This window comes from Parasteatoda tepidariorum, chromosome 9, assembly GCF_043381705.1.
Source record: "Parasteatoda tepidariorum isolate YZ-2023 chromosome 9, CAS_Ptep_4.0, whole genome shotgun sequence".
NCBI lineage: Eukaryota > Metazoa > Arthropoda > Arachnida > Araneae > Theridiidae > Parasteatoda > Parasteatoda tepidariorum.
The window spans coordinates 33,733,534-33,753,932 of record NC_092212.1 but is presented as its reverse complement, the minus strand read 5'-3'; the positions used below and the strand labels follow the sequence as shown (position 1 = coordinate 33,753,932).

The 20,399-nt window shown below is 27.1% G+C and overlaps 1 protein-coding gene across 2 annotated transcripts in view; it reads right to left on the bottom strand.

The window, feature by feature from the left end:
- The window catches only part of LOC107436601 (thyroid hormone receptor beta-A), a 77,009-nt gene that overhangs the window by 40,276 nt on the left and 16,334 nt on the right, over window positions 1-20,399 (bottom strand). Inside the window, exon 2 of one of the 2 annotated variants that reach the window (XM_043051519.2) lies at window positions 15,399-15,618. In XM_043051519.2, the coding sequence (XP_042907453.1) occupies window positions 15,399-15,468 (70 nt within the window). In that variant the 5' untranslated portion in view covers window positions 15,469-15,618. Of the gene's footprint in view, window positions 1-9,586; window positions 9,745-15,398; window positions 15,619-20,399 lie in introns of those variants that run through there. The other variant, XM_071185099.1, reaches the window with a different exon arrangement.

Genomic DNA, 20,399 nt, shown 5'->3' with positions numbered 1-20,399 from the left:
ATTATATCCCAAAGTAGGGAATTAAAAATAAATAGGGAAATTACATCCTATGGGGTTGAGAATTAATAGGGAAATATGATCCCAATATTTTCACAGGTGAGCAGTCTAAGAAGTTTGGCCCCTTAATTAGAAAATCCCTTTAATTTCAATTTAACTTTTTGTTTATTTCACAAATGAATAGTGATTGAAAGAAAAATTCAAAAATACGACATTTGTCAAAAAATTCCAACTCAAAAAATTTCAACCCATTTCTTAAACATTTTGTCATTTGTCATTTCGAAATCGAGAGTATAAAATTACACAAATATTTGTATATCATCAAAACAATATTTTATTAGATAAAATAAGTAAAATATGATATGAAGTAATAAAAGAATACTAGAAGAAATTTTAAAATAATTTTTTACACGGAATTATTTTTGAAAAAAACAAACCCTGCAGTTGCGGGCAAAAAATTTCGATTTACTTAAAATGTTTGAGAGATATAGCAAAAACTATTTAATTATTGCGTTGTGGTTGCTTCTAATACCACTTACCAAACGCCTGCTTGATGAAACCAAACAAATTTAAGGCAGAGGATGCGTTTCTTGTTCTTCAGTGGAGCCATCTACGGCCAAAAATACGAATGCAGTCACGCAACCACACGCCACATCCCATTTTACAGGGAGGACACATCCACATACCATCCATAGAGCGTAACTTTGACCTGAACCAGAGAATGATTAATCTCTAATTCAGTACCACAGAGGTATTGGCTTGGAGGGCTTTGTGACACAACAAATTTAACGTGCACCAGTCACTATTTACTTCACTGGAAGTCTTCGACTGGTGGCAATCGAACTCACGACTTCTTGGACATAGGCCTAATTATTGTTCTTCGTACAACGGCATTTAAAAACGAAGTGATTTTTTCTTTGGAAAGATAATTTTCTTAACATCAGAAATAAATATCGACGTGAAAGTTCTAATTTAAAACTATAATATAAAATAACATTTTTAAACCAAATGTTTATATAGTTAAAATAAACTGGTACAAAAACAACACGAAAAATAGTTATTTTATGCAGAAACAAATTTTATAAGGAATTAGACTAGACCTGAACCTTTTTCTTTTGTTATTTAGAGAGGTTGTAATTTAATGTCTTATTTAATCTTCAACAAGACATTTATAAGCATTATTAATAATTATCTTCTGATTTAAGTCTATCTAACTTCGAATTTAAACTTATCATGCAAATTCTAACTAATTGAGCAAATATATGTAGTTGAAACAAATTAATACAAAACTCAGGGTACAAATATTAATCTTTTTTTACGTCTAATGTCTTACTCGTAGGATTTAGACCAATCAGATCCTTTCAATTTTTATCCAGAGCGCATTTCTAAGACTCTTATTAGCACAGTGAAAAAAGCGCATTTAAAAAATTAGACAAACCATAAGTGAGATTAACCGAAAGTGAAAAATAATGATGACAGAAACGAAGCAATATTTTTGTAGAAATATTATATTAAAGGTACATCAGAACAAAGATTTTTGCATCTAAATTAGAGTCTGAGAACTCCAGTTTTGACCTTGGCCTTGATCCAGTTAAGGTAACACATTTGTCAACAGACAAGGAAAGTTTCTCTCCTTTTTGTTTCACTCCATTTCGCAACATAAACTTATCATATTTTGGCGTCCCTTCTCCTTTGTTGACGGACCTAGCTACCTTTTTCAGTTCACTTCCTCGTTTCAAATTAATTCACTTAATTTATTTATTTTTATTGATTATGGTATTTTGTACTTTATGCAATCAAGTATCATCCAGTCAAATTTATATTTAAGGTCTCACTATTAGGATCGCATTAAGAAATTTTATTGTTTACGATAATGAGTATTAGTCAAATATATTAAATTTGAATTTATGGTCATATTATTAGGGTCTTTTAAAGAAGCTTTACTTATTACGGGGATGAGTATTAAACAGTCAAGAGCGTTTCATTTGAAATTATGGTCTTATTTTAAGGGTTTTTTAAAGAGCTTTTATTAATTGCTGTAATAAATATTATTATCAATATATCAATTATCTAATTAACCTGACATAATTAACTTTATTAAACGACAAAGAATAAGATGGGCAGGCCACGTTATCAGAATGGACGAAGACCGTACCACAAAAAGAGTTCTCAATGCCAGACCAGTTGGCACACGAAAAAGAGGCAGGCCGAATTTGAGACGGAAAGATGGCCTGGAGAAAGACCTTTTGGTCTTAAAAACAAAAAATTGGAGAACACTAGCAAGAAAAGGTTAGCCTGAAAAAAACTTCTTAAGAAGGCCAAGGCCCACCCTGGGCTGTCGAGACATTGATGATGATGAATAATTATTAAGTAGTCCAGTATATTAAATTTGAACTTTAGGGCATGTTAAGGAATTTCACTGACTTTTGAATGGGCATTTCACGTAGTAATGCGTATTTAATTCGAAATTAAGGTTAATTATTAGGGTTTCATAACAGCATTTTATTAAATGCAGTAATGAGGATTGAATAATCAAGTATATTAAATTTTAATTTAAGGTGTCAACAGGAAATTTTATTTATTACGTTTATGGGTTGTCAATCTAGTATATTGAAAGTGATTATTTTAAATTAGCAATCCAGTTTTTAACAATCAAATATATTGAATCTAAGATTCAGATGCGGGGAGGGGGTCATGTCTAATTTCATTGCATACTGCAATGAGTATTTCAAATAATCAATTACTTAATTTGAATTGAAAGACTTGTTAAAGAATTTTATTGACATTGGTATAGGCATTTCATATAGTCAAGCGTATTGAATTTGAGTTTAAGGTCTTATTATTATAGAGTCTTAAGGCCTTATTAAGTAATTTCATTGATTACAGCATTGGGTATTTCAAGTTGTCAAATATATTAAAATTAAATTTAAGGTCTATTTAAGAAATTTTATTGATTTCGATATGAGGATTTCATGCAGTCAAGTATATTAAGTTCGTATTCAAGATCTTGTAATTAAAGAAAACATTTTTGAAGAATCATTCTCAATGTTTTATCTGTCAGTTGCATAATTTAGTAATCTTCATCTAGATTTTTTATTTACTGAAAAATAGTTAGAAATTTATCAACAAAAGTTATATGGTGTATATTTTAGATTATAGGCTACATAATCTAAATAAAAAATAATTTATCAGCATATTTTAATCCTTTTACACAAGCTATACTCACTCAATTGGAAAAAAGAAAAATGCCGGTTATTCAACCATAACTTCAGAATAAAAATTCTAACAGTGTATTAATCTAAAAATAAAATATGAACCCTTGGATAGAAAGATGAATAAAGTATAAAATATGCTGAAAGGTGGTACTAAATTGACTCACTAATAACATACTGTGTAAAATGGGACAAATTGAGAATCATTTCAACCCTTTTGGACTGAAACAGGAAAATTGTCTATTATATCCACAAGTAGAAAAGCATCAAAACGTACGAAACACATCTACACAATTCTATACTATGTTATCTCGTCATAAGTTTTTCACAGCTCATTTTCACATTTTATAAATATAATACATTTTAAAACAACATCATCTTTCAAAAATTTGCGATTTTAGCAAATACATATAAATTCTAAAATGTTAACTCGTCACATATTTATTTTTGGCATTTTCCTTTTATTTATTAAGGACAGTTTATGACAGCTTTAGTCAGTTTAGGACAGTTTAAGACGATAAAACTCACGTGTCCAGTCCAGAACTAGTTAAGATACTGATTTGTATTCAATCTTAAATATATAGCTTGTTATTTATGAGTAGAATAAGAATTTTTGAATGTTGATAGCTAATAGTATAATTTGTTCCAATAAATAAAGTTGCAATGTTAAGACGGATTATAGCTGTTTATATGTATTGTTAAAACTGTATGTTTCTAAACGGAGATTACGTCATTAAATGTATCCTTTTTGTGAATTATAAAAGTACACCAAAATAATATAGAAAGAAATAATATTGTAAAGAATTATATTTATTGGTTATCATTGTGAATCTTTTATTGGATATTTCTAATAAAATTTATACTATTTATAAATCGTGTAAAACATGCCCATGAATCCCAGAATGGAATAATAATTTATATTCATTTGCAAAAGTATATTTTAAGCAGAGATTTCTGTCATGAACTGCATTTTAATTATTTAAAAAAACTCATCCAAGGATATTTTTTGATGTAATAACATTAAAGAATTAATATTCATTTCTACAGATTTGCATTTTTTAACGTGTCGGTCATTATTGTATTTAATATTCGTGAAACATAGGCCACAGAAAATTTATTCAGGAGAAATGCAATAAAAATTTCACGAATTTGTTAAATTTCGTATAAATACGATTCGTATAAAATACATAGCTTTTTAAAATAGTATATTTATAGCATGAGTGCTACCATTAAAGTGTCCAAAACCTTGAATATTGACAAAAGGTAAAAATTTTACGTGTGTAACGCATAATAATTACGCATAATAATTTCATATATTAATAAATATTTGATACTTTTTATACAATTTGCTTTAACTTATTGCAGGAAAATAATATGTAATAGTAAAAGATTTATAACTTTTGAAGCTCCATAATTCATTGAACAACAAAAGTGAATACCTTATTCTTTAAATATGAATAAATATGCTTTCAATACTGATAAGCTATGTTTTCGCATAAGGATAAATAATGCAATCTTAAAAATAATAATAAACTTTTTAATCAAATAAAAAAATCAAATAAATTTTTAATCTTTTTTTAAATCAAATAAAAACTTTTCCTCATTTTGTTTCTTGTTCAAAAATTAACCTTTTATTTTTCACATTATTTTTTTTAAAATTGTGATATACTTTGAACAAAAGGGTTTTGAACAATTTTAGACAAAGATGTTTTGGACAGTTTAAGACAGTTTTGGACAAAAGGGTTTTGGACAGGACGGTATAAACCATGGGTTAATCCATTCTGTCCTAAATCTTGCCAACTTTAATACAAATAACAGCGTAATTCACGTTCGAAAATATACAACTTTAACAAATGCAATAAACAGCTTTTATCAGTCTTTTAACACTGCAACTTTATTCATCGAAACAAATTATACTATTAACAATGAACACTCAAAAATTCTAACTATACTTATAAATAACAAAACCGTTGGATATCTTTAAAATTGAATACAAATAACAGCATAATCCACGTTCAAAAATTCACAACTTTATCAAATGCAAACAAAAATAACTAAAAATTTTCTTAACACTACAACTTTAGTCATCGAAACAAATTATACTATTAACTATGAACATTAAAAAAATTCTCATTATACACATACTATTGCACACATGAACAAATGGCCGTTGGATATGAAGATTGGATACAAATATAAAAGCGTTATCCGCCTTCAAAAATATACAATTTTACAAACGTATTCAAAAATAACTACATTCTGCCTTAACATTACAACTTTATATGTCGAAAGAAATCATGCTATTAACTACGAACATTCTTATTGTACTCATAAATGATAAGCCGTTGGATATCTCTAAGATTGACGACCAATAATATAAATGCTATGCAAATTACCAAATAAATAATTGGATAAAACAACGCCAACGAGACACAATGTTAATGTCAGCATGCAAAGTAACAAATTAAATACGAAATTTATCCTCATATCCTTTCTCGACGTTGATTAAAAGAATAAAAAATCTCGATTCAATCGCTAAACTGTTTTGCTGACAATCTGGGAATTCCCGTCTTTAAGTTAAATGAAGTGTCAAATACAAAGCTGCTAGGGGAAATTATTAAGACCAAGTTAAGTAACTGTCGCTAGATAAGTAGAAAAAAAAACAACTTTTTTTTTGTCTTATCTTCCTCTTATCCTAAGGCTGTGTGTTATTTTGCTTGCATATTTTTACCTCCACTTATTTAGTACACAGGGAATTTCCTGATTAACAATTCGTATTCAGTATACGCAGGTTTAGTGAGATTAACAGTAAATGTCGTCTGGTGACCTTCCTACCGACTTACACAAGGGCAAGGTCGCTTATTTGTTGCTATACTCACTATTGCTTTTACAATTAAGAGAAAAAGATACTGAATATGAGAATTGAATTTCCGTAATTTTAATTTAATTTAAAACACGTTGAATTTTGTATGTTGCGAAATGCACGTGATTTCTTCAATTCTAGAAAAAATAAAATAATTTTAAAAAATTCATTTTTAAGAAAACTAAAGATGAGGAAAGAATTTTATTTTGTCAGACCTATGACGAAAAACGTATGGCACACCACTGACGTGATAGAAGTAAATTGCCAATATGTTGTGCTTCATGTTATTTGTTCATTCGAAAGACGTGAAAGGATGTTTTCAGTTGTAATGGAAGTCAACTGTGCATTGTTGCGCTCTACGTTTTTCGTTCATTTGAAAGACCTGAGAAAAAAATTTCATTTCTGATAGAAGTAAATTGTGCATGTGTTGCGCTTTTGCTCATTTGAAAGACATGAGAGGAAATTTTTGGTTGTGATAGAAGGAAATTGTGCTTGTATTGAGCTCTATGTTTTTCGTTTATTTGAAAGACGTGAGAGGAAATTTTCAGTTCTGATAGAAGAGTAAATTGCGCATGTGTTGCGCTTTTGCTTATTTGAAGGACATGAGAGGAAATTTTTGGTTGTGATAGAAGTAAATTGTGCATGTATTACGCTCTATGTTTTTCGTTCATTTGAAAGACGTGAGAGGAAATTTTTGGTTGTGATAGAAGGAAATTGTGCATGTATTACGCTCTATGTTTTTCGTTTATTTGAAAGACGTGAGAGGAAATTTTCAGTTCTGATAGAAGAGTAAATTGCGCATGTGTTGCGCTTTTGCTCATTTGAAAGACATTAGAGGAAATTTTCGGTTGTGATAGAAGTAAATTGTGCATGTATTGAGCTCTATGTTTTTCGTTCATTTGAAAGACGTGAGAGGAAATTTTTGGTTGTGATAGAAGGAAATTGTGCATGTATTACGCTCTATGTTTTTCGTTCATTTGAAAGACGTGAGAGGAAATTTTCAGTTCTGATAGAAGAGTAAATTGCGCATGTGTTGCGCTTTTGCTNATTCACTTGCATTGCTAACATAATATATAAGTTGATAACTTTGTTGATTGGAAGTTATAGAATTCTATTTAGAATTATGTTATAAATTCTTTTGTTTAAAAATATGTTGTAATAACAAATAAATATATTCTTGTTGAACTCTTTTTTAATTTTTTATTTGAAACATTTTTTTAATTAATTTTTCTATTTTGTAACTTTTGATTTACGATGTTTTTTCAGTATTTTCTAAATTTAAGATTAAAAGTTTTGTAGAATATAAAAGTACTTTTCAGATAAAAAATTTGACAAATTTTTATTGATTATTAATAATTAAATAACTTGTAGTTTTTATAATCTAAATATATCTTGAATTCATTCACTTGCATTGCTAACATAATATATAAGTTGATTACTTTGTTGATTGGAAGTTATAGAATTCTATTTTGAATTATTCTATAAATTCTTTTGTTTAAAAATATGTTGTACTAACATATAAATATATTCTTGTTGAACTCTTTTTGAATTTTTTGTTTGAAACATTTTTTTTAATTAATTTTTCTATTTTGTAATTTTTGATTTACGACGTTTCTTCAGTATTTTCTAAATTTAAGATTAAAAGTTTTGTAGAATATAAACACATTTTTCAGATAAAAAAAATTGACGAATTTTTATTGATTATTAATAATTAAATAACTTGTAGTTTTTGTAATCTAAAAATATCTTGAATTCATTCACTTGTATTGCAAATATGATATATAAATTAATAGCGTTATTAATTGAAAATAATAAAATTCCATTCAGAATTACATAATATATTGTTTGTTAAAATATATTGAACTAACATTTTTTTTATATATTTATAGTTCTGAATAGTATTTTTTTATATATTTATAGTTGATATATTGATAGTTCTGAAATATATAACATATATTTCAGAACTATCATCGAGATACGGTATTTTTTTACAGTGTCATAAGATAGAGATGAGACATTTGCTTAATTAAATATATTTTTCGAAATGCATATTTAAATAAGGTTGGCGTATTTTAATTGAAAATTAAATTATTGCGTAAATTATAATGCGTGAGTTTGGTTATCGAAAAATATCTTGAATTTATTCACTTGTAGTGTAAACATAACATAATATATAAAGTGACTAATAATTATGCAAAATCAAAAAATTAGTATTTTAGTCACGAAGGGGTTAAACTAACTAAAATTTAACGCATTTCCAATACAATATCTGCAAAATATGCTAAAAACCAATTTTATAACTATGGAATGTTTCATTTTAAACTTTCATTATTAGCATAATTTTATTCCGTCATTCAAGAAAAATAATTTACTATTTTTTTTTAATCTTCAATCTATTATTTTTAATTTATCATACTTTTTTTAAGAAAAAGTTTATCAGATCAGTTAAATCATTATATATTCTAATGAAATATTTATTTAAATGTTGGATTTTCAATTAAATACCCTTAATGAGTTTTTAAATTCCATTTGAAAGTTGTGATGAAATATCTAAAATAAGTTGCTTGTTTTTATAGTTGAAATTATCAGCCTATTAAATTATTTTTAAAAGAAACTAGAAAAAAATAAAAGCATTTTTCAATTTACGATATATGGATGATTGAAAACATTTAAGAAATTTCAGTATCATTTGATAATATAAAAACTTCATTAACTTCAAAAAGTATGAAAATGGCTTTAAATCTTGATAATGCTCTTTTTAAGAACTCAAAACATGTTGATTTCTACCTTCTTAATAATTTTTAAGTTTTGATTTTCTACACCAACAAATAAATTACATCATTTTCCAGGAAAAGTCTTATGTCTACAAAAAGGCATTTTAACTGAGAAGTTTAAAAAACAATTATGTAACTATTTAATTTATAAAATGCTCTAAGTATTTTCAATTTTAATCTTTTATTGCATTCCTATCATTCTGTTTAGTGCTGTCGTGCAATTTTACATATTACTTTCTTTGGCCTTTTAAAAATAAATCTAGATATATGCAAGAAAACTGAATTTCGCCAATAGTTCAAAAGTAATCAAGTCTTTCCTGCATATAGATTAGTATAAAAGTATTTCTTTAACTCTATATTTAGACACAAAAAAACCCTAAAATATATTTCTTTTCTATATTCTTAAGAACAAACATTCTTTTTCCCTCTGGAGAATTGCTTAGCGGTTTTCATAAAGAAATAAAACGCTTACCAGTTAATTAAATTTAACAAGTGATTCAGAAAACTAATAAAGAAAATAAACTTAATATTTATAATTCAAATTATAAACCGGTCTAAATCATCTCAATTATACCCAATCGAATTTAATAAATAACAAACTAAGTATTACTTATTTGAATAATGGATATTATGAATTAGTTATTTTGAATAACAATATTAATCGAAAATAAGCATGGGAGTGAAAGAAAAACGCACTTAAAAATAGCGAAATAAATCATGAAATATTGCACAAATATTACCTGTTTTGTCTTGAATAAGATATATATCTGTATAAAAAGAATTATTTTCCCTCCACTAAATAACATAATCTATGTAGGTGCATGGAATACTTGTCTTTTAGCGCTTAACAATTGTAAACGTGGAAAAGCAACACACTTCCTTTTTATCCTAACTAACTAAGATATAGAAATTTACCTAAAACTATTTGTTTTCTTTAAAAAATGGGGCGTGTGGTTGCAACTATAACACTGCCCTTGAACTTACAAGCATGATCTAATAGTGATTGCACACTTTTTTATCTAAAGTTAAATAAGTTCTTTCTAAGTAAATAAGAACTGTAACAGTGAAATAAGTGCATGTAATACTAAAATAGTACAAAAAAATCAATGTCGATTTTTTTTTAATTTAAATTAATATTAAAATAAATAGAGAAAATGATTTGCAGAAACAGACCAAAAAACAAATTTATCTGAATAATGACTGATTAAAATAGCGACAAAAAAATTTTTTCCCATGAGAAAATTTAAATAAATTTTTTTTTTAATATTTGTATAATATGGAAGATTTCAAGATTAATATAGCATTTATTACGATACATTTTTATCTAAAACATTTTCCAAATAAAAGACGTCTAATTTTGTACCCTTATACTTCTTCATGTTTTCATTTTCATTTCAGTGTATCCCATAAAAAAAAACATAACTAGAGCCCCAAATCATCAGTTCAATTGCTCAGTTCAATAAAAAATTTCTGCACCAACAAACCCGTTTATATCCAAATATCATTGAAAATTCTTTGCATTTACAAACTTATGTCCTAACATCAATGAAAATACTTTGCATTTACTAATCTGTCTGTCTTAATAACATTGAAAATTTTCTGTATCGACGAAAGCAAAATTCAAGACAAGCGTTTAACTCGTTTTATCCCAACTATTTTTATAGGGGGCATGGTGTATGTAAAAAAGCTGTTTTTTATTTTAATACTCATAGATACTTTTATCGCTAATACATTACGATAGGTAAGAATTATATTATTCCTAATAAATTAATGTCAATAATGAAATAACAGCATTAACACTAATAAATGAACAGAAATTACACTTGACACTGATCAGTTAACTCAAGATCGGTGTATAGGCTTTTAACAGTAGAACTGAAAAGAATAGATCTATATATATATTCTTCATTTAATAAATTGAGAGAAAAATTGTACTTGATAGAATGATACTTGTAAATAAAAATATGAGAAATCGAAATCATGTCTGGGTGATCTTTTTGTATGGCTGTTTAAATCAAATATAGTAATGGACAAATTTATTTTTCAATTAATTAAAAAAATTAATACATTACCGTAGATACTGCTAGAAAAAATGTTTTCAGAAATTACGGAAATTCCATAATATTTCAAGGGTATGATAATGAATTAAACTCATAATGCTAAGAGCTTTCTTCTAGAAAACTACTTTCACCAGTGAATTAGAATTTCGGACGTTTTTATTTATTTAATACAGATAAACGAAGGTGTTAAAAGAAAAAAAAAGCTTTTGCGTTTAAAAGGATATAAACAGCTTTAAATTTGACTTACTTTAGAAATAGCAATGCTTGTAAAAAATTAAAAGTTTAGATCAAAAAAGCTTTACGATAAAAATCAAATTAATATACAGCTTCAAATTTAACCTTTTTCAGAAAGAAAAATGCTTTTATAAAAACTAAAAGTGTCGAAAGAATAAAAAGCTTTTCAGTTAAAAAAAGCGTTTTTCGGTTTAAAAAAATAAAATTAAAAGAACACCTTTATGCTTAACATTTTTTTCAGAAACAGTAATGCTTTGAGAAAACAATTATGTGAAGATAAAATTTTAAAAAAGAATAATGCTTAACAAAATTATTTTTCACTTAGAACTTGCATTAAGCAAATTTGCTAAATCGAACAAATAAATTCTATGAATAAGTTCTAAACTGCAAGTACTTTAAAAATTAAAAAATGTCGAATTTTTTTCAGAAATAGTAATGTTTTTAAAATATATTCATCTCATAATTAAAATTTAAGGAAAAGATAACATCATTTTTAGAAAAAGATTGATTTTTTCATTTAAGAGTTGCTTTCATTAAATATTTAACTAATTTATTGAATACAACAAAGTAATTTGTTTTTGTTGGCATGGTAATGTAGATAATGAAACGTTAAAACTGACCATTTTATTGTATTTACTAATTAATATGAATTTTAAGCCCTTTGACTAATTACATAAATAAGATTGAAGCAGTTTAATCTATTGCCAATTAGTTTAAAATTAGTTAATTGCAATTAGTTAAATTAATTACAATTTTTTACTATTTGCATAATTAATAAAATAACAGTTTAATTAATTTACAGCCATCCATTTTAGTTTTTCCGAAAAACATCTCAAAACTGCTACAAAGAATTAAATATTATTTTCAATGCATTTATCCATCTAAAAATCATCTATATGTTTCATCGATTACTATTTTATACATAAATTCGTATTTTTACATAAAAGGTAACTTTACATAAGCTTTTAGCTTTTTTTACATTTCAGTTTTCTTAGAATCTATATAAAATTTGAAAAAAGAAATATATTAATATAAAAGTATACGAGGTTTATTTGACTAAAACCATTTTTACTAACAAAGTCCGTGTATCCGAAATATCTGAAATAGGGCTAAGCAAACAAAAAGTATTTTATGGCACAAATAGTTAAGAAAAAACATGAACGTAAATTTCTAGATAACGACATGTGATTTTTATTTGCTAACTGTAATCTACACTTTCAGGGACAAGTTAAGAAATACTAAAATAAAGTATAAAAAAAACTAACATTAAAAAAGAGAATAAAAATCATTTATGTGCAATATATGTAAATCAATACATATATACGCATTTTGTAATGAAACTTAATACCTTTTTTTTATATAATATCACTATTTAAAACTTTTTGTGATATTAAATAGCTTAATACAACTTGAAAAGGAGATTAAAGTAAATTCTGTATGTATTACATTTAATATAATACTTGCCGACTATTAATCTTTCCAAGAATGCTTTTCTCCTGAGGTAGTAAAATGAAAATTGTATTACTATTACAGACAAATATATGCATGTTTATTATATGAATGCGCATTTTATTTTATAAGATTTTAAGCACGTACTCGTAAACTTATCATATGTTTTATTCATTTAAATGTAATGGTGGATAAAATCATTTAACTAAGCTTATAAATTGAAGAAATAAATAGTTAAGTATGAAAGAATTTTATTAGCACTTTAAATATAAATTTGAACATCATTTTACGCAAAATGCAAAAAGTTGATATTTACGGAATATCATTTAATGTAGCTTAAATCTCAGAAAGATATGAAACTAATGTGCTACATCATTTCAAATTAATGTCGAACTTTGTTTGAAGCTTATATGAAGCTTAATGTGAAGCTTAAATGTTAAAACGTTTCGTGTCTTTTATTTACATATATACAAACTAATAGCTAATAGAGTAAGGATAATAGAATTTTTTTTAACTTCAGTTCAAATATAACAAATTATTAACCCGTTAAAACCCAGAAACATTTGAACACAATTATTTATTATTTGTCATTTATTATATTTTTAAAAAAAAATAAAAACTGTTCGAACTATTATTTCGTTATTATATTTTACCTTAAATAAACAAAATATGTGCATCTACTTACATATAGAGGTTAAAAAAATAATAAAAAAACACGTTTTAAGGCCTGCCAGCTACTGCGCTTTTTGTAAAATATTTTATAGAGTTGTAAGCATTTAAAAACCAAAGCTTTCAGTATTTTTGGAAAATTTACCATCATTTTAAAAGCCTCATAACAAGAAAACCGGAAAAATGTGGCGTTGCTTATGAACTTTTAAATCATTTATATGCATTGCATTATAGCAGGAGTTTTTATAATTAAAATTTCGTGCAAATACATTTATGATCTATTCGAAAAGTAAAAGGAATCATGCATATTGCAAATCACTTTGTTAAAATAAAAATTACATAACAGCAGTTTCGTTCAGAAGTAATTTATTCCTGTTCAGCTGGCAATCAAACCAAATAAGGTCAATCCTTTTTCTACGAAGTTGTAGCATTTGAAGATTGCATGGCTGTCGATTCTCCTGATTTTCTTCTTATTTTTAAAAGAGGTAATTAGTATAAAAGTTTATTTATTACGATTGTGACTAGCACTGCGCATGAATAATTTAAATAAACATACGAAAATCCTAACAATAATCTTAAGACCCGCAGTTTGGGAAATATGGTCGGAATAGTTTAGTTAAGTGAGAAGTTCAAAGTTTGGATCCTTTATTAATTTTACTTTTTGCGTATTTTGCCTTATTTCAAGAACTTTTTAATCGAATTGAAACATTTTCGCACAAATTATAAGCTTTATTTATTCAAAGATAATTCCATACTAAAAATAACTTTTAATAAATATTTATTATTTTTTTATTGTTTTATTTGATAATAGTTGAAAAATTTGGAAATGTAGGTTATACAACTTTTACATCATCTTTAAGAATGTAATTTTACATGGCAAAATAAAAAAATTGGAGTGAAATCGGTTTAATAGTTATAGAATGAATGAATTTTAAAAATACGACTTTTTTTAATAATTTAAGGTATCATCAGAGAGTTGAAAATTGAGATTATTAAAAAAAAAAAATTTTTTTTTTGAATAGCTTATTTGTTTTTAAAATGTTACAGGTTTCTTTTCATCTGATATTCCTTTCTATTCGATGTATATAATCTGAAAATTATTTTTAGCATGATTTCGATACAGTTTTTTTTTTATTTCTTTTTTTTTAAGAAAAATAATAAATGAATAAAAAAAATCATAGAGGTCGGTGGAGAAATTATTTGATTTTTAACAACTTCTTGGGGTCGTGAAATTATATTAAAAGTCCATTTCATATTTATAATAAAATATTAAATTTGAATGTAATTTACATGACGTAAAACAACACAATAACGTAACGATGATAATAATGTGACAATATATCATATCAATAGAATCGACAACACTAATTAAACAAACAAAAAACTATCTTCGTTAGACATTTTACTACATCTTGCTTTTTTTCATTTTTTTAAAAACTGTATATAATTAAGAGCAATATTTCAATTTTAAGTTTAAAAAAACTGTAATCTCGAACTGTCTCTAGTTATAATATACTTAACACTATTTTTCAAAGCTCGGTCGCCAAGCAAAATAAAAAAGTCATAGTTTAAGTGCCTTACACTTGAAGCAATGCAATGATTTTAAACTGTATATATGATCTTGACGTGGAGAATTATCTGGGCATTAGAACGGACAAATAACTTTAAAAATATTTTAAAAGATATTAAACTTTTTTAAAAATCGCCAATTTGGCGACATTTTTCCACTTAGATGTAAATTCTCAAAATCACTGCCTTATTCTCAGTTTTTGCAAATTTTATGAGCCCAAGTTATGCAGCATTGGAGTAAGATTTTAAATATTAAAAAAATTAGACCACAAACGCTTTTCATTTTCACAAAACTGTGCTTTTTCTCCATATTGGCGTTTTGCCCCATTTTCAAAATAAGCATAGACCAACAATGGCTTTTGATAAGATAAACTCGTAACAGTAACTATTGCAAACTCAGATCAATTATGAAAAAAAATGCATATTATTCGCAAAAAGCAGAATTTCATATTACGACAAAGCCCTCGAGAAACAGCCTTAATTAATTAATATGTTCCATCGCACGATATGGAAATAGTAAACATTAAAATGTGGTTCGTAAAGTTGCACACCAAGTTCTATGAGTACTCACCTGGTAAGGCGTGGCCAATGTAGTGCCACGAGTTTCCAACCACAAACCCAAAACACAGAAAGTTCAACATTCACGTCCGTGTGAAGCTCTCGCTCTTTCCTCAGATCCGCCACACCACTATCGTAATCCAAAGTCGCCGTTGCAGATCCACAATTCGAGACTTTGATGAGTGGACGGCCTTCTTCCTTTTCTGCCGCATGCGACGGCTGAAAGGTGTCAACTACAAGAAAGAGAAAATAGCCATTCAGAATCAAAATAATGCCACACGACTGTTGTTATTAACAGTGTTAAACTATTAAATTCAGCGGAAAGATTCCTGAGATAGAATATAAATTCAAATAATTTGCGCTTTTCTTCAGAAATTAATAAGTTGCCGTTTGTACATTTTCAGGTGATTCTCTCCGTGGTAGAGTTTATTGTTTTACAATTGCAATCAGGAATTATTTTAAATATACAAATGCTTGATACAGGGTTCGTAAACTCTTTAAAAAATTTTAAAAAATCTTAGAATAAGAAAATATGAAATATTTTGATAAATTGGCTTACACCAAGTATGTTTCCAAAAGTGATTATCTCTGTGATTTGCTACGCTTTTTGCAAAATATTTTATAGAGGTATAACATTTAAAATCCAAAGCTTTCAGAATTTTTGGTAATTTTACCAGCATTTTAAAGGCCTCATTACAAAGTGGCGTTGCATATGAACTTATCATTTATATGTAGTGGTGTGGAAAATAAGATTAAATTAGTAAAAAATAATACACTAAAACAGTGATTCTCAACCACTGTGGCGTGGTTTTTTTGTGTGCCGCCAAATATNAGAACAGGTCTGAAAGCGGGACGGAAAAGAGAATATACTGGTAGAAGAACTATTTCAATATTAGATAATATTCGGGAGGAGTTAATCGATTCTCAACAATAACAATTCACTGTAAGGAAATTTATCACGGCGAAGAAGCTATTCAATATAAAAATTGCATCAGTCAAAAACAATTGGTAATTATAGATTTTTATTATTCCCGGATAAAAACTAAAAAATGAAATTTATTGTTACCAGTTTTTACTCAGGTGCGCTGGCAAGATGAGACAATCTAGCGTGAACGTGTTAAATATACAAATGCTTGATACAGGTTTCGCAATGTCCTTAAAAAATTTAAAAAATCTTAGAATAAGAAAATATGAATGTGATTATCTCTGTCATTTGGTACGCTTTTTGCAAAATATTTTATAGAGGGGTAAAATTTAAAAACCAACGCTTTCAGAATTTTTTGCTAATTTTACCAGCATTTTAAAAGTCTCATCACAAAGTGGCGTTGCATATGAACTTATCATTTATATGTAGTGGTGCGGAAGATAAGATTTAAATGAGTAAAAAATAATACACTAAAACATTAGCTTAGGTACCCCTGGAATAATTTTTTACGAGAAGCGTAGAAAGTTGTCAGTTCTGTATCTAGTTGCGGAATCTTGGCTTCAGAATTCTTTATTATTACAAGAATGCTAGTAAATAAATTCTTGCTTTTTTATTACAATCTTGATGCAATTTTTTAAAAATATTTAAATACCTGTACGAATCTTATTAATATTTTTAATGATTACTGTAATACTTTTTATATATTTATATTTGAATTATTTATATGTTGTGGTGGTCAGAATCATCGTCAATCAACTTTTTTAAACGAAGATGAGAAAATATTAATGAACTAGGGTCTAAGTCTCCTATTTGCTGCCGCCGATCAAAAACACCAACACTTGGCAATAATTGTTGTCCCTTGACGTAAAACAATTTTTTGTACGAAGTAAAAAGAATTCTGTTTGCTTACGCTTGTACATCCTTTACCCACGTCCAAGAATTTCCTTAAAGATTCTATTAAGATCTGTTAATGAACATAAATAATTTTGTTTAGCAATCAGTTTTTTAAAAATAACATTGAAAATAAAGATATATTGGTATTATAAATTTGGTGACTGCACAAGCGTAATTTAACGTTTTTATTTACCAAACAGGCTGATATATGAAATACGATTTGTGCATGCATCACATTGTGCATGAAACTGATCGAATCTCTTAGCACTAGATTGCCTAAGGAAGTCATTTTGACTGCTTTTAATTTCAATTAGAAAAACAATGGTGTATATAATGACACAATTTCTTAGAATTTTGTGACTTTTTGTACAACATATAATTTTTTTTGTTGCTAATATTTACTAATAACTAAATACATTAACTGTAAATAATGTAAAAAATGCGAAAAATTAATTTTAAACAAATTTATTTATTCATTCACAATTCAGTCATTTTGACTGCTTTTGACTCATTTTGACTTTCATAAAACAAATCTCTTGAACTGTAAATAATACTATATTGATGAAATTTACATTAAAAAAAAATAATTGTAAAACGGTTAATAAACTTAGATACAATAAGTTAAGTTATAAGTTTATCAATAAATTTTACAGCGTATTAAGGTAATATTATAGAATTACATTGTAAGAACGAAACAAGCATAACAAAACGAACATAAGGAAACAAAGCATAATAGAATGAGAAAAATAAATATCACAGGTAAATACCATTGATTTATGGATACAAAAATCTTTTATAGGAAAACAAAACCTTTATGAATTATATTAATTTCATGCTGATGACTACCTAAACTGTATAGATATTAACATAAAGAAAAACTGGATTTACTTTTATTTGATTTATTTTTCTAACTAAGATGTTTTTGGCTTTTTAAAAGCCATCAAAGCTTTCCAACTGTCTTTTAAAAGTATTCCACTGGTTGTATCCTAAATATAAAGAATAACAGCTCAATTTGAATGCGTAAAAGGACACTTCTATCCCCAGTCCCTTAGTCAATTCTAGTCCTATTCTTAGTCAATTCTTAGTCCTATTAAAGCAAATTTTCAAAATAATTGCAAATCATGTTGAACAAACATTATACGCATTTTTGATGCTATGTGTTAACCCTTTAATGGGCCCTTTATTTCTAGTAAAGGTAAATTAAAGTATTTTTGGAATTGAAATTGTTTTAAGAACAGTAATTGATATATACAAAAAAAAACTCATTTAGTTTATAAAAATGCCATTTTTTTGGTGATAACATGGCCTTTCATCCCTTCAGTGGGTCGATAAAATGAGTACCAAGCATGCTTGGGAACTAACACTGGGGGTTCCGCGTTCGGCNTAAAACGTGGTGATAAGTATACTTACCACGGCCTTCAAAAGGGTTATTAGAAACGTTTACTATATTTTCGCAGCTAAACAAAACAATGTCATCCGTTTTTTTACTGTCACTTATGTCCCATATTATTTTATATTGACTTTACATTGTCCCTTATTACTGTATATATACTTATTAGAAAGCCTCATATTGAATAAAATAGAAATTAATAATTTTCGTGACCACTCTTCTTAGGAAACTTTAAAAAAATGCAATTCTGTTAAAGAATCTCTGCGAAGGAATTCTGTTCTCGAGATATTGAATTGGAAAAGCAAAGCAGTGAATTTTCCGTTTTGAAATTTTGCAATCAATTATTCGATTTTCCGAGGACGTTGGTCAGTTTATATTACACTGAAGAACAATCGAATTAAAGATAGACACCACTTAGTAAATTCCGTAGAGATGCCCCTCATCTATGCACAATTAAGTATGCTTGAGTTAACCCTTTCCGGTGAAATGTAGTCTCACCACACTAATTCAAATAATGTGTCAAACCACCAGAAATATAAAACTAATGGCTTTTAAATGTTTAGCAACCACTATTCATTAAACAACAAAGAGTTGAAATATATCGCTTCACTTAAAATGTACTGTCTAAAGTCACACTTGCTAATGTCCTACCTCAGTAAAATTCTAGTTCGGAATTTGCTGTTCCCGAAAGGGTTAAGGGACAATGTTTACTGTGGTTTTTGTTAATTAGCCTTTTTAACTGCAAACCTGGGTAAAACTTCCTATTTAGACACCTTCGATGGTGTACAAATTCTCAAAGCGTGAACAATTGGGGTTGAAAGTTTAAATATATTGTATTAAATATATTGTGTGTGGGGGGGGGAGATTCAGCCCTCCCCCTACCACAAAACGTTTTTCACAGAAAAATTTGCTTATATAAAAAGCTCTGCTGTGCAAAACCTCTAAATGTCGAAGCGATATTTCAAAAAAAAACTGAAATTCCTATTAGTTTTAAAGCCACATTTAGAACCTATGGAGAAATGATAAAATAGTAAACACGAAACAGTTTGAAAGTAACTGAAAATAATTTTATTCCCAGGCGATCGAGAAGGCGTCGCGAATCTAGTTTTGAAATCGTAAAAAAATTTTTACAACTTTTTGCAAGCAAACTTTTTTATATTATAAATAATAATTTTACGAAGCGGTAGTAAAATGTAAATTGAAAAATCAAACTAATTCGTATTGCGATATTAATAAACTGTAACAGAAATGAATTTATTTTCATAAATTTATAAAATGCTTCTGCAATAATTAAGGAGTAGATTTTCAGTCGTACTCTCAAATTAGAATATTAGTGGAATAAATCAAAATTTAACAAAAAAATGTCAAATGCACGGATTCAGAAATATTCAAGATAATTTCGTTCCTTTTTAAGCACTAGAGAGCATAAGTTTATTTAACTTTCATAACAAATTCAAAAAAAATATTTAATTATAAATTCTTTCTATGTTATAGATAAATTCACACTTTTAAGATAATAGAAATAGGAATTAAGAAAAATCTGACAATTTTAAAACAATTAACAAAACCTTCAGATAGTCTTTGGTAAAAAATGTTTATCAAAAAGAATCTGTAATTCATCAAAATAATGTTGTAGCAATCTTAAACGCATCGTTTCAAACTTCACATTTATGACAACTTTTAAAGTATAAGCAAATAAATAGTCACAATATTGACTATATTATTTTAAACTAAATGTTTCAATATTTGATGACCTGTGGGGGGGGACAAGTTTTTTCTTACACTTATACTAGAACTTAATCTTA